Source organism: Balaenoptera borealis (assembly GCF_965194805.1).
Source record: "Balaenoptera borealis genome assembly, chromosome: 20".
In the NCBI taxonomy this organism is placed as follows: domain Eukaryota; kingdom Metazoa; phylum Chordata; class Mammalia; order Artiodactyla; family Balaenopteridae; genus Balaenoptera; species Balaenoptera borealis.
Genome location: NC_138879.1, coordinates 53,372,526 through 53,385,700, shown reverse-complemented (window position 1 = coordinate 53,385,700; position 13,175 = coordinate 53,372,526). Strand labels below are relative to the sequence as shown.

At 38.2% G+C, this 13,175-nt stretch overlaps 1 protein-coding gene across 8 annotated transcripts in view; it reads left to right on the top strand.

The window, feature by feature from the left end:
- MYH10 (myosin heavy chain 10) overlaps positions 1-13,175 on the top strand; it is a 137,994-nt gene that overhangs the window by 62,679 nt on the left and 62,140 nt on the right. For all 8 annotated transcript variants that reach the window (XR_014238589.1, XR_014238590.1, XM_082372885.1 and 5 more), the window contains 2 exons: positions 9,947-10,010; positions 11,740-11,838. Coding sequence is in view for 6 of the 8 variants with exons in the window: in XM_082372885.1 (XP_082229011.1) it covers positions 9,947-10,010; positions 11,740-11,838 (163 nt within the window). In the remaining 2 variants the exon portion in view is untranslated. The remainder of the gene's footprint in view (positions 1-9,946; positions 10,011-11,739; positions 11,839-13,175) is intronic.

Genomic DNA, 13,175 nt, shown 5'->3' with positions numbered 1-13,175 from the left:
CAATATCATGTTAGTTTCAGGTGTACAGCAAAGTGATTCAGTTATACATTTTTTTTTTCATATTCTTTTCCATTATAGGTTATTACAAGATACTGAATATCATTCCCTGTGCTATACAGTAAATCCTTGTTGCTTATCTGTTTTATATGTAGTAGTGTGTATCTGTTAGCCCCATACTCCTAACTTATCCCTCCCCACCCTTCCCCTTTGGTAACCGTAAGTTTGTTTTCTATGTCTGTGAGTCTGTTTCTGTTTTGTAAATAAATTCATTTGTATTATTTTTTACATTCTGCATATAAGCAACATCGTGTAATGTGTCTTTCTCTGTCTGACTTACTTCACTCAGTATGATAATCTCTAGGTCCATCCATGTTGCTGCAAATGGCAATGTTTCATTCTTTTTTATGGATGAGTAGTATTCTGTTGTATAAATATGTACCACATCTTTTTATCCATTCATCTGTTGCTGGACAGATGTTGTATAAATCATTGTATAAATATGTACCACATCTTTTTATCCATTCATCTGTTGCTGGACACTTAGGTTGCTTCCATGTCTTGGCTATAGTAAATAGTGTTGCTATGAACATTGGGGTGCACGTATCTTTTCAAACTAGAGTTTTCGTCTTTCCCGGATGTATGCCCAGGAGTGGGATTGCTGGATCATATGGTAACTATTTTTACCTTGTTGAGGAATATCCACCCTGTTTTCCATAGTGTGTATGCCCCAGTTTTAGAAGTGTGGGCAGAAGGTACGTGGGAGCTGCTGGCCCCACAGCCAGGCCAGCCTGGGGTTGGGGCTGGGATTGGGGTTGGACGTCAGATGGAAAGAGTGACATGACGTTAAAAGATGAGTTGTGCGTACAGTGGAATTCCGTGTAGTCATTATTTACAAGCCACATGCCTGCAGTGAAAATATTAGAAACTATAAACTCCGTAAATTTTAGAATCCACTTGTTTCCATTTCTTTGATCTGATACAGACAAGTAATTTCCTGAAGAATATCTTTTCTTTCAAAGGTGAGTAGCGCATGGTTTGTATTGAAGGGGATTCTTTAGGCGAGCATTGCCCTTATGAAAATAATCGTTCACAGTTAGTCCAGCTCTCTGTTTATGGACAAGTGAAATGCGTTCCAGATGGAGGAGATTTATGTAAAATGAATGTCTTGTAATGAAACTGTAGAAACAGGGAGTTCAATTTCAAAATGATTGTATCAGCAGATACGTCTCGTCTTAGAAAGTTTTAGTAGGGATCACTTTCCATATCTGCACAAATCTTTTCCTTTTTTTCTTCTTTTTTTTTTTCCTTTGCAAAGATTTAAGCCAATTTGGCAATTCCGTTTTATGTACCTTGTGGTAACTAATTAGCCTCTAATCATTGAAGCTAGATAAAGCCTCCAGGTGCCTCCTTACCCCTCGGCTACCAGGTTACAATGAAAGTGAGTCAGAATTCTGCACCCTCACGTGTATTATCGAGCAGGCACCAAAATCAATTTTGTGGGTAAATTGAACACAGTTGCTGCTCTGTCTCGTGTCGTCTCACCGAGCCTTTCTGTAAAGATTTACCGAGGCAAATGTGACAGTATTAGAGACAGAACGTGGTCTGCACCACGCAACCCCCATCCTCCAAACCCGTGGCTGCCCTCCCAACCCTGCAGCCCCTGGGGCTTGCTGCAGCCTTGACACCTGGCCCACACCAGACTGGCTGGCGGACGTCTGTGTATTTCCAATCAGTCCAGGCTATTAATGTCACTCATTTTTCCCCAGGAATTTCTAACATCCGTTACACTAAGTAACAGGGCCACTTAGTTCACAAGAAAACTCATTTTACTAATTAACAAAGCTTCTGGTGTAATCTGGAGATTAAGATAGCTGAAGCATTTAAAATAGCCATCTGGCCTTGGGATTAAATCCTAACTAATTACTTCACGAATGGGTTTTCCCATTTAGGGCAAATAGCTGCCTCCAGAGTGGAGATTTTTCCTGGAGCAAACTAATACACATCCATAGCATGCTATCTGTACTAACATGTGTTCAGGTAAATTACAGATCTTATAACAACTTTAAATACCAAATTAGGAAGGGGGAAAGTATTTTCAGAGCATGAAACAAACCTGCATTGTCCCTGTAGTAAGTTGCTAACAATCTAGGTTTAATAACTATGGATATGTCATAACCACCCACCGAAAAAGTTCCAGAAAGTCAATGTTGATTCAGAAAGAATAAAATTCTTTAAGTAAGATAATTTTCTTCTTATTTTCTTGATAGTATCAAAATATCCAAGTTGTCCTATTGCACCTTTTGAGTGAAATTCTTTACAGTTTCTGTTTTACATAAGAGAGAGGATTCTAGCCATCTTTGCTGTTCAGACTCTTGCAGTAACGTGCTGTCTTAGTTGTCCTTGGATTGGGAAGCAATGTGCATGGCATCAAAATGCATCCTCTATCATTAACACATAATGTACTTGTCCTGTTATTTGCTTTTCCTTTGTTTTTGTTTTTATTGGCGAAATCCTGGTTGAATATTCTGAGTACCATAATCTGACCTATATGGGAATCAAATACAGTGTGGGCATCTTCACCACAAGTTTCTTCACATCATGTCTAAAAGATGAGAGGACCCAACCCATTTAAAAGGAAAACTCTGCTTGTTTTCCACTTTAGATTTGTATGTTAATAAAAATGTTAATTCTGAAAGAGTATTTATTATGTATGTGATGGAAAAGCTTTTCAACCTATATATTTTATTTTCTCCCCTGACCCCACCCCAAGACTAACACTGAAGTGATTTCACATCCCCTGGCCTGCCTCTTACCTAATTTGCCAGGATGTTCAACATTAAGGGGAATATTTAAATCCTAGACCATTTGGAGGATATTCAGTAAAGTATTTCTTTTTGGTTCAGAAATTTTGCTTTTTTCTGTTGTCAAAGTATCTATACTTGGGTAGATTTCGTAAAAATAGCTGAACATGAGTATCACTTAGCATAGAGAGTTGATAATTTTCAACTTTATAAGGTTTTTTTGTTAAAGTGTTTTAAAAATAGAACCAAGATTTATTAGTTACTAAGTAGGTTGTTTTCAGAGTTACTGGTTTCTTTTGGGGTCAGGACAGGGCCAGAGGGACACCCCCAGTCCACTCTGCCTTCTCCCACATGTAGGCTTTCTCATTCCATCCTCTTTTTTCATTAGTTTTTTGCCTGGCCCTTTTCCTTTAGCCAAAAGATATTTCTCTGGCACTAGCTGTAATGGTTAGAGCAACTACGGATGCCAGTTATAAAAAGGAAAGGGAACCGATTTGGCTAGGGAACTGATGAGCAAATTAGACGTTGTATGTTGGTGACTTTGTTTATCCAGGTAGTGGTCACATGTCTAAATTATTTGGGGACATTTCTTTTTAGGTTACCTGTTCAGAAGCCCGTGTTTTTAGTTCAGAAGAACTAAAAAACTTTGTTTTGTTTTTTTTCTCCTTTGAATCTAACTTCTTTTTAGTTTATATTTTCTCATGAAGTAAAGGAAAAATAAGTTCACCAAATATAAAATTGATAGTGTTCAATTTAAAATTTTAAAGTTATTACAGTTCAACATTACCAGTGTGATAACTTTGTCCTTTTGCCCAAATAAAGAATTTCTTTTGTTTAATGAATTTTGAACTTCTAATGTACAGTGGTAAAGAAAAGGGGATAGGAAATAGTATAAGAAGTTGAAAGCTTAAACAGCATGTAGATAAATACATAATAAATTAGACAAGTTATTGAAAGCTGAACGTTTGTATTACTGTATAATGAATTTTTAAGTGAAATACTCAGTAAGAATTGGGTGATAAGATATGATTTTGATTAACATTTCTGCAGGGTTAAAATGAGAAGTTTGAAAAAGTATCTGTTTGAGCAGTTGTGATGGCAGTGTAATCTTTGCAGCTTTGAAGTAGTAACATTGTCTTGACTACTGTCTCTTAAAATAGTAATTTTTTTATTAACTCAATGAAGTAGGGTATAGATGATACAGCTGTTTAAAATTTGTAAAGAATTTTACTCCTCATTATAACATCAGGACCTGATTTTAGTTTTTGAGTTTCTTTTTTGAGCAGTTCTAACGATTTGTAAGGACTGATAGTTTTTGAACTTTATTGTTTCTTAAGGGTCTTCCACAAAACAAGAACAGAAATGATTTATTTTAAAAATAGCATAAAACTCATTTTCTCTCATAATTACCATATGAGTCCTTTGGGCCATTTTATAAATCTAAGAAAAATTAAGGGTTTTAGTGATCTTATTTTTTTCTGTATTTTGTAACATTTTGCTCTTTCATCATCCTTGGAACTGATTCATCATTACTCATCAGTTATTCCCAACAACGTTTAAAAAGACTAAAATAGGGGCTTCCCTGGTGGCACAGTGGTTAAGAATCCGCCTACCAACGCAGGGGACACGGGTTCGAGCCCTGGTCCGGGAAGATCCCACATGCCGCGGAGCAGCTAAGCCCGTGAGCCACAGCTACTGAGCCTGCGCTGTAGAGCCCGCACACCACAACTACTGAGCCCACGTGCCACAACTACTGAGCCCACGGGCGCACCTAGAGCCCGTGCTCCACAATAAGAGAAGCCACCGCGATGAGAAGCCCGTGCACCGCAACGAAGAGTAACCCCTACTCGCCACAACTAGAGAAAGCCCGTGCGCAGCAATGAAGACCCAACGCAGCCAATAAATAAATAAATTTATTTATTTATTTTTTTTAAAAAAAGACTAAAATAATAAGACTAATGGAATTGCCTAGAAGGATGCTGTAACAGTGACTGTTGCATCATCCTTTCGTTTGCTTATTGTATTGCCCAAAGAATTGCATTATCTTTCAAGAAGGTATGAAAGAATGCTACAGACAGCATTTTTGTAGTCTGCTTTTAGATTTCAGTGAACATGGTTGAAAAAATCAGAAGTTTTCACCTTAATGACAAAGAGAAGTAAAGTGACAGAGGAACACATTTCACAAATATTAGATGAATCAGAAGATGAATGCAAAGAGACAGGCAGCGTTGTAGACTCTGATGACAGTGAAATTGGTTCTGTAAGTCTCAGGTTGAGTCTTCAAATGCGGTAGCCTAGAATTTTCTCAAACTCAAGAACAATCTATTTCTAAAGACAAAAAGGAAGTACGTCATTGGCATCCAGTTAATCATTCAACAGGAAGGATTTCCTAACTCAGAATTTTGTAATAAGAATCTGGACCGCTGGTTTTACTAAACGGCCGTGTGACAATGTTCTTTCATCTTGTGTAATGTTTGTGGACCAGCATTTATGCAGTATGGTTTGTAAGGAGACAAGTGCTGAAGGCAGAATTGTATATGAAAGTGATTGGAAGGAAGTAGACGGTGTAGAAATGAAGAGATTCATTGGATTGACCATTCTAATCGGTGCTTGTAAATCTAAAAATGAAAACGGTTTACAATTACAGAGCCAAAAAGGATTTCCTCTCATAAACAAAATTATGGGCTGTCAGAGGTTTTAGGTATTCTTCCAGTATTGCATTCTGACAATGCAAGGGCAATAATAAGTGAGAACCTGTTGGTGGAAGGGAATAAAGGTGTTGATAGTTGCCACTCTGAACAGCTGTTAGCCCAGGATGTTGTATCTCTTGAAGATAAGGGAGTAGTTTTGCTTACAACTTAGAGGTTGAAATCAGACTGCAGTGTATCATGGCCTACTACTCTCTGTAGTAGTTTTATTTTACGAGAACGTAAACACAGATCCTCCCTTTAAATTACCGTTTAGCTTGAAGCTAACGGATCTACTTGATAAACTGTAAGACTACTCAGCTCCACTGGGCTGTTTCTGGGAATCCTTCTGTTCCCATAGCACCGACTCTCAGTCCTTTGGACGTGCCCGGACCACGTTCTTCAAGTTCTGAAAAAACACCGCCTTGGTTCTCCTGAAGTTGGGGGCCACTGGTCAACATCTCTCAATGCCACAACCATATTATTTGTGTAAACTGGTTGTTTGTATAAAAGTAATACTTATATCACAAGAGCCCGTCTGAAAAGGAGGAGAAGTTTTTTCTCACGTTAAAAAACAAAACAAAACTTTCTCTCCCGCCATAAAATAAAACTAACCAAACAAGCAAATTGTGATTTTTATTTTGTGACGCTTAAGTAATTAACAAGTTCTCTATGGAAGAAATTGTTCAATGCTCACCAGCAGCCTCTTAAAGATTTGCATGGTAGTCTGATGGAATTTAAATTGTTACCTCATTAAGTTCGGTGATACAAGATCAGCTTTTAAGCTAGAGGGCGTTGCTGGTATTTGTGTCACCATCCTCATTTCCAATTTCATGTTCTATTCTGTTGTCTGCATATACTCAGTTACAAATGTTAGACCCGTGCCCAGAGTTGTTTTGGTTTAGCCAATGTTTTGATAATTTGTAAATGTGGTGAGTGACTTTATACATGACTGTGTGAGGGGTGCTAAGAGGCTGTTTTTCACAGAATGCCTTTGCTTCTTCCAGGACTCATGTTTTTCACCTCCCTCTTGAACCCTTTGGGATTTAGTGGCATCTGAGGCAGACCCTTAATGGAGTGCATGTCTGTTGTTATGACGCCATGATACCTTAGCCATACCAAACTAGCCATGCATTTCCTGTGCAGAGCAAGGCTTTTAGAAAATATGAGATAGCATATTTACATTTTGGTGGCCGGGCAGGGGGTGGTTTGAAGGACACTTTGGAAATGGTGAAGGGGAGAACTGGGGTGGGGAGGCAGCTCCTCGGTGTGTACATGAGGGAGACTTCACTGCCGGAAATCAGCATTAGGAACTTTCTCCCCAGCTTCCCCACGTACGACCTCTTTTCACCTTGTTTTCCTAATTTAGTTCGAGTTTATTAAAATTGGAAAACTGGGTGAGTTCTTACTGAGTGCTCATAATATTGAGCAAAAAATACGAGTTCTTTTTTAAAATTTAATTTATTTTTGGCTGTGTTGGGTCTTTGTTGCTGTGCACGGGCTTTCTCTAAGTTGTGGCGAGCGGGGGCTACTCTTCATTGTGGTGCGCGGGCTTCTCATTGTGGTGGCTTGTTGTGGAGCACAGGCTCTGGGCGCACAGGCTTCAGTGATTGTGGCTTGCAGGTTCAGTAGTTGTGGCACACGGGCTTAGTTGCTCCGTGGCATGTGGGATCTTCCCGGACCAGGGCTCAAACCCCTGTGCACTGCACTGGCAGGCAGATTCTCAACCACTGCGCCACCAGGGAAGCCCCAAAATATGAGTTCTTGATTTTAGTAAGTTATCCCTTTTTTCAGTTTTGAAAATCAACATTATTGAGATATAATTTACCTGCAATAAATCACAGCTCAAAAATTCTGTGGTAGCATCCGAATACTTACTCATTTTTTTCTACTTAAAGTAAATATTTATACACTGAAAAAATAACATTGGAAAGGTGAGAAGAGTCCTGAAGTCATAGGTAAAAGAATGGGCAAGTGGAGTGGAGACACAAGTGAAGAGTGTAAATCAGCATTTCATGAGGAAGTAACCTTTAATTTAACATGTTTATTGTAAATCTAAGGAATAGATGTTTAATTATATTTTTTTAAATGATGTTTATCTAAGGAGGCCTAAGATATCTCCCTTGATTATTTTTTAAAATTAGTTTATTGAGTTACATTTTGCATACAGTAAAATTCACCCCTTTCAAGTGTACAGTTCGATGGATTTAGACGAATGTAAATAGTAGTGTAACTGGCACCGTGATCCAGAGATAGAATATTCCCATCCTCCAAAAAGTTCCCCTCCTGCCTTGACATCGTCAGTCCCCTCCTCCTAACTGTAGCTCTGATAACCACTGGTCTATTTCTTCTCTATAGTTTTGTTTTCTTTAGAATGTCAAGTAAATGGAATCATGGCGTAAGTGTAGTGTTTACCGGCCAGCTTCTTTCACACAACATAAAGCTTTTTTAGATCCATCCGTGTTGTTGGGTGTATCACTGGCTTGTTCATTTTTATTGCTCTGCAGTGTTCCATTGTGTGAATATACCACTATTTCTTTATCCATTCACTCTTGACGGACATTTGGATTGTTTCTTTTGGGGGACTATTAAGGAGAAAGCGGCTGTGGACGTTCTTCACGTGCAACACTTCGTGTCATGTGGTAACTTATGTTTAACTTTATAAGAAACTGGCAAACTGTTTTCCAAAGTGGCTGTACCAGTTTGCATTCGTTCCAGGGTTACATGAGAGCCCTAATTGCTCTATAGCCTTGCTGGTCTTTCTTAAAAATTTTACAGAGTGGATATGTAGTGCTATCTCATTGTGCCAGTTTTAGTTTGCGTTTCCCTAATAACTAATGATATTGAGCATCTTTTCATATACTTACTGACCATTTATATATCTTCTTTGATGAAGTATCTGTTTAAATGTTGTGTCCAATTTTTTTTTATTGGATTTTTTGTCTTGTTACTGGTTGTAAGAGTTCTGTATATATTCTGGGAACAAAATCCTTTATCAGATACATGTTTTGCAAATTTTTTCTGCCAGTCTGGTTTCTCCCTCTCTTTTATTTTTTTTTAAATCTTCTGTACAGCGTCTTTTCAGTATATGTGCTTCCGAAACGAGTACTGCAGTGTCTTTTAAAGAACAGAAGTTTTAAATTTTGATGAAATCCAATTTATCAGTTTTTTATTGTATGGTTTATGCTTTTTGCATTCTATCTAAGAAATCTTTGTCATAAAGATTTTCTCCTGTTTTCTTTAGCAAGTTCTTTTAGAAAGTTTTCTTTTATAGTTTTAGCCCATGCGTTTAGGTCTATGGTCTATTTTGAGTTAATTTTTGTATATGGTGTGGGGTAAGGGTCTAGGTTCTTTTTGTTTCACTTTGCATATTTTTCAAGCACCCCTTGTTGAAAAGACTGGTCCTTTCCCTGTTAAATTACCTCGGCACCTTTGTCAAAGATGAACTGACCGAATGTGCGTGCTCTATTTCTGGACTCTACTCTGCTCCGTTGATCTGTATCTCTGTTCTTTAATCAATACCACGCTGTCTTCATCATTTTATAGCTTCTTGAAATCCGGTAGTGCAAGTCCTCAAGCTCTGGTCCTCTTTCTCAGAATTGTTGTGACTTTTCTGGATCTTTTTCATTTCCCTTAAATTTTAGAATCTGCCTGTCCACTTCTATAAAGAAAGCCTTCCAATCCCTTGCCTTTTCATTTGCTGAATAATAGTAGTATGTTTACCAGTCTCAGTCCTTAGCAGTCCTGGAATTCTTGATCATTATTATGTTCCTTTATTTTGCAAAGTATTTAATTTGGCCTTTTATATCAGTATTTATAAGTAAGATATTTGCTTTTATTTTGCTTTCCCTTTTTTATGATATCTTTACCGGTTTGGGTATTCAGTGTTATGATAACTTTATAAAATGAATTATGAAAGAATCACTATTTTCTGTTTCACTGAAACAGTTATGTAGTGAAGCAATCAAATATTCCCTAGGAATTTGCAAAACTATTTAAGACCAATCCATCATTTTTAAAGGAGTAATTATATTTTATTATTTTCTATGATTATGGTCTGTTCAAGTTTTCTCTTGTTGTTTTCCTGAATGGATTTCTGTTTTCTTAGGAAGTCATCTATATTATTTACTTTTTTCAAGTCTAGCATTATGGGGCTGGGCGTAGTGTTCCTTTAAAGCTATTAAAATCTTTCAGATTATTTAGAAGAGCTTTTAAAAAGTTCTAAATGGTTAGGATTTCATTTTTATTATGTCAAGGAAAGTAACCTATCCTAGCCCTACATTTAAAAAAAAATTTATTGAGGCTTTTTCTTTTTATTTGGGGCAATATATAAGATCCACTTTTGTAAGCAATTCATGGATACATGATAGGGTACTTTGGCTTATTGTTTTATTATAGTGTTCAGATCTCCTATGTCCTTAATTTATTTTCAATTTTCTCTTTGTGATTTATTTTCAGGGCAAGTTTATTCGGATCAACTTTGACGTAACTGGGTATATCGTTGGGGCCAACATTGAAACATGTATCCTTTTTCATAATCGCATTATTCAAAATAGAGAATGATTTAATCTTCCTGTGGCCTCATGGCAACCCTCTGTGGTACCTCTTCCGTTATCCAGATGATAAAACTTTAGCCCAGAGAGATTGTGACTTGTTCAGATACCTTCAACTTCGGAATATGAACTCCAAAGTGGTATCTTGTTGTTGTTCGTTTTTAACACCAGGTCATGATCTGGTCACATGGCTGGGGAAGTGGAGGGTCCCACTGAGGTGAGGGTACCTGTACATCGACCCAGGAAGTGTCTGTGTGCTGTAAGGACGTTTAGGTGAATACCAATATGTGGCAGACATCTTCAGTTACTGCTGTGTTAGCCCATTTTTTTACCATCTACTTCTGATACTAGTGGGGTGAACATGTCCCATCGAAACAAACCTTATTAATGTACAGAGCTGAAGTAGTTTCAGTTAGTGTTAAGCAGAATAAAAGTAGAGGCAAAAAAAGTCAAATACATAGACTAGTCTTAAGAAATGTCACATGCATAGAATGGCCTTAAAGAATGATAGGTATATAAAGAATTAATTTGATTTAAGAGATAATAAATTAGAAATGATTCTGAATGATAATGTGCCAGTTAGGAAAGATACAGGTGACAATCCTCTGATACTTGTTAAATACTCTTCAGTGATAGAAATACACTGCTTCTATCCCTCAGGTGAGGGATAAATCAAACTTTTCCTGTTAATTCAGAGCTGTGTTTTATGTCTCTAAATATGCTCAGAGCCAGAAAACACAAGAAGCACTTGAAAATGACAGGCGAATGGAGCTAGGGTTTCTTCATACTGGGGAGCATCGTTCGTGTGAGTGTACTTTCCGCCGAATGTGGAGGATGTGTTTGGGAGTCTGATTTAAAATCAGGCTGTGTGGCACACACATAAGATTCACTTTGGTGGCCCCTGGGAAGGCTTACTTCAGAGGAGGCAATCCTCTCCCAAAGCAGTGAAACTGAGACTCTCAGAGCCCAGTGTGGCTGTCGACCCAGAGACACGCCGGGAGCATCAAGGCCCCGTGGACCGAGAACCCAAACAGGCCCCAGATGTGTGTCCTGATGCCCAGGCGGAGGCGCGGTGTTAATGACGTGCAGGCGCTGAGTGCGGACTCGCAGGGGTAGGACAGGAGTTACGCACATGTATTCTGGAGTTCAACAAAGTTTTGATTTGTACCTCTACCACTTATTAGCTGTTTTGTTTTTTTTAAAAAATCTTTTCTACATACAGTGCCTCGCATTTTTATTATTTATTTGTTTATTTATTTATTTATTTTTGGCTGCGTTGGGTCTTCGTTGCTGTTGCTGCGCACCGGCTTTCTCTAGTTGCGGCGAGCGGGGGCTGCTCTTTGTTGCGGTGCACGGGCTTCTCACTGCCGTGGCTTCTCTTGCTGCGGAGCACGGGCTCTAGGCGCGCGGGCTTCAGTAGTTGTGGCTCGCGGGCTCTAGAGCGCAGGCTCAGTAGTTGTGGCACATGGGCTTAGCTGCTCCGCAGCATGTGGAATCTTCCCGGGCCAGGGCTTGAACCTGTGTCCCCTGCATTGGCAGGCAGACTCTTAACCACTGCGCCACCAGGGAAGTCCCAGCTGTGTTATTTTGAGTAATTTCTTTGTGCCTTGGTTTCCTTATTTGTGAAGTTGCGATAGTAATTCTGATGTCAAAAGGCTTTTCCTGCCTTCAGTGTCACCCTTAACCTCCTTTGCTCAGACCTTCTGGAAAAATCTCGTGCTGTTCGTCAAGCAAAAGATGAACGTACTTTTCATATCTTTTACCAGTTGTTATCTGGAGCAGGAGAACATCTGAAGTGTAAGTTACAAAGTTTTTTACTATTTTATATTCAGTTGAGTATCTTTTTTAATATTAAAAAAATTTTTTTGAGAAAGAGAACAGTTTTGGGAAACAGATTTATACACATACGCCAGAATTCTAGCTGGTTAAATTACGAAAATGATATTGAACTTCCAAGCCATGGGATCAGTTACTTTAAGTGGCAAGCATATGGGTGGTGTTATGTTATCTTTTGTACTTTTGTTTCTTTTCTTTTAAAATAATTTTAAATTAGAAGACAAATGATGTGTTTTTATACACATTCCATTTCAAAGTTTATAAGTACAAAAGTAAGAAAAAATAAATTTACTTAATAAAATTAACTTGAATAAATATGTGTATTCCTAGATTTACAACTTGAATATGTGTTATGCTTCCAGTAGTACTAGAAAGAGCCTGTGTGGATTTTTATTTATTTATTTTGTGAATCACAAGTTTAGGGTTGGACAGGGTAAAAAGTAAATTCTGTTCTTGGTCAGAGTTTTGCTGGGTCAGGAGGGGGAGGAGAAGGTACACAACTTTCCAGTTTCTTCTGAGTTTCAAAGTCCATGCTGCTTCTCTAGGATTAGTATGTATATTATTTAGATATCAAAACAGACATATAAAACCCAGTAATACTTTTCTCATCTGGGGTCTAGGCTTTTGTTAACCATAGGTCATCTGTGGAAGCATTAAACCCAGAAATCAGTTAAAGAAAGACCTGCAAGGAAAAAAAAAATAATAATAAGCAGCAAGTAAATAGAGTAATTGCCAGTGAGAGACTAAAAATTCAAGATTACACATTAGGTAACGCTGAAGGGAAGAAAACCCTCAGGCTTTCAGACTGGCAGCCATTCTGAAGTAGTAATGAATCAAAAAAAAAAAAAAGACAAAACTGTTAAAAGAAGGAGATTTAAAAAAAAAAAAGAAAAAAGAGCAAGCAATACCCAGTAGAAGCTAAATGTGACGTAAATAAGAATTAAGGGATGGGGGTGATCGGGAGAAATTCTCTGCAGCAGAGCCAGTTACACAGAAAGCTAGGAGCACACGATAACATCTACTAAAGGGATAACTGTCTGTTTTACTATTTTGAGTGCTCCTGAGAACGTTCTTCTGCTCTTAAGAACACATTTCTTGAAGGAGTCAGTTAAGTTCTCTCTGACTCCTGGCCCCTGAAGTATAGAGTCAGCGGGGGTGTCCGTTATAACACCCCGTCGGACTATTACTATGTCAGACATCACTCTCAGAGGCAATGTACCACTAAACAGACTGACTTGGAGAAAGAGTTTCAAGGCATTGTCTGGGCTCAGGATTTACCTGGTCCATATTCTACACCT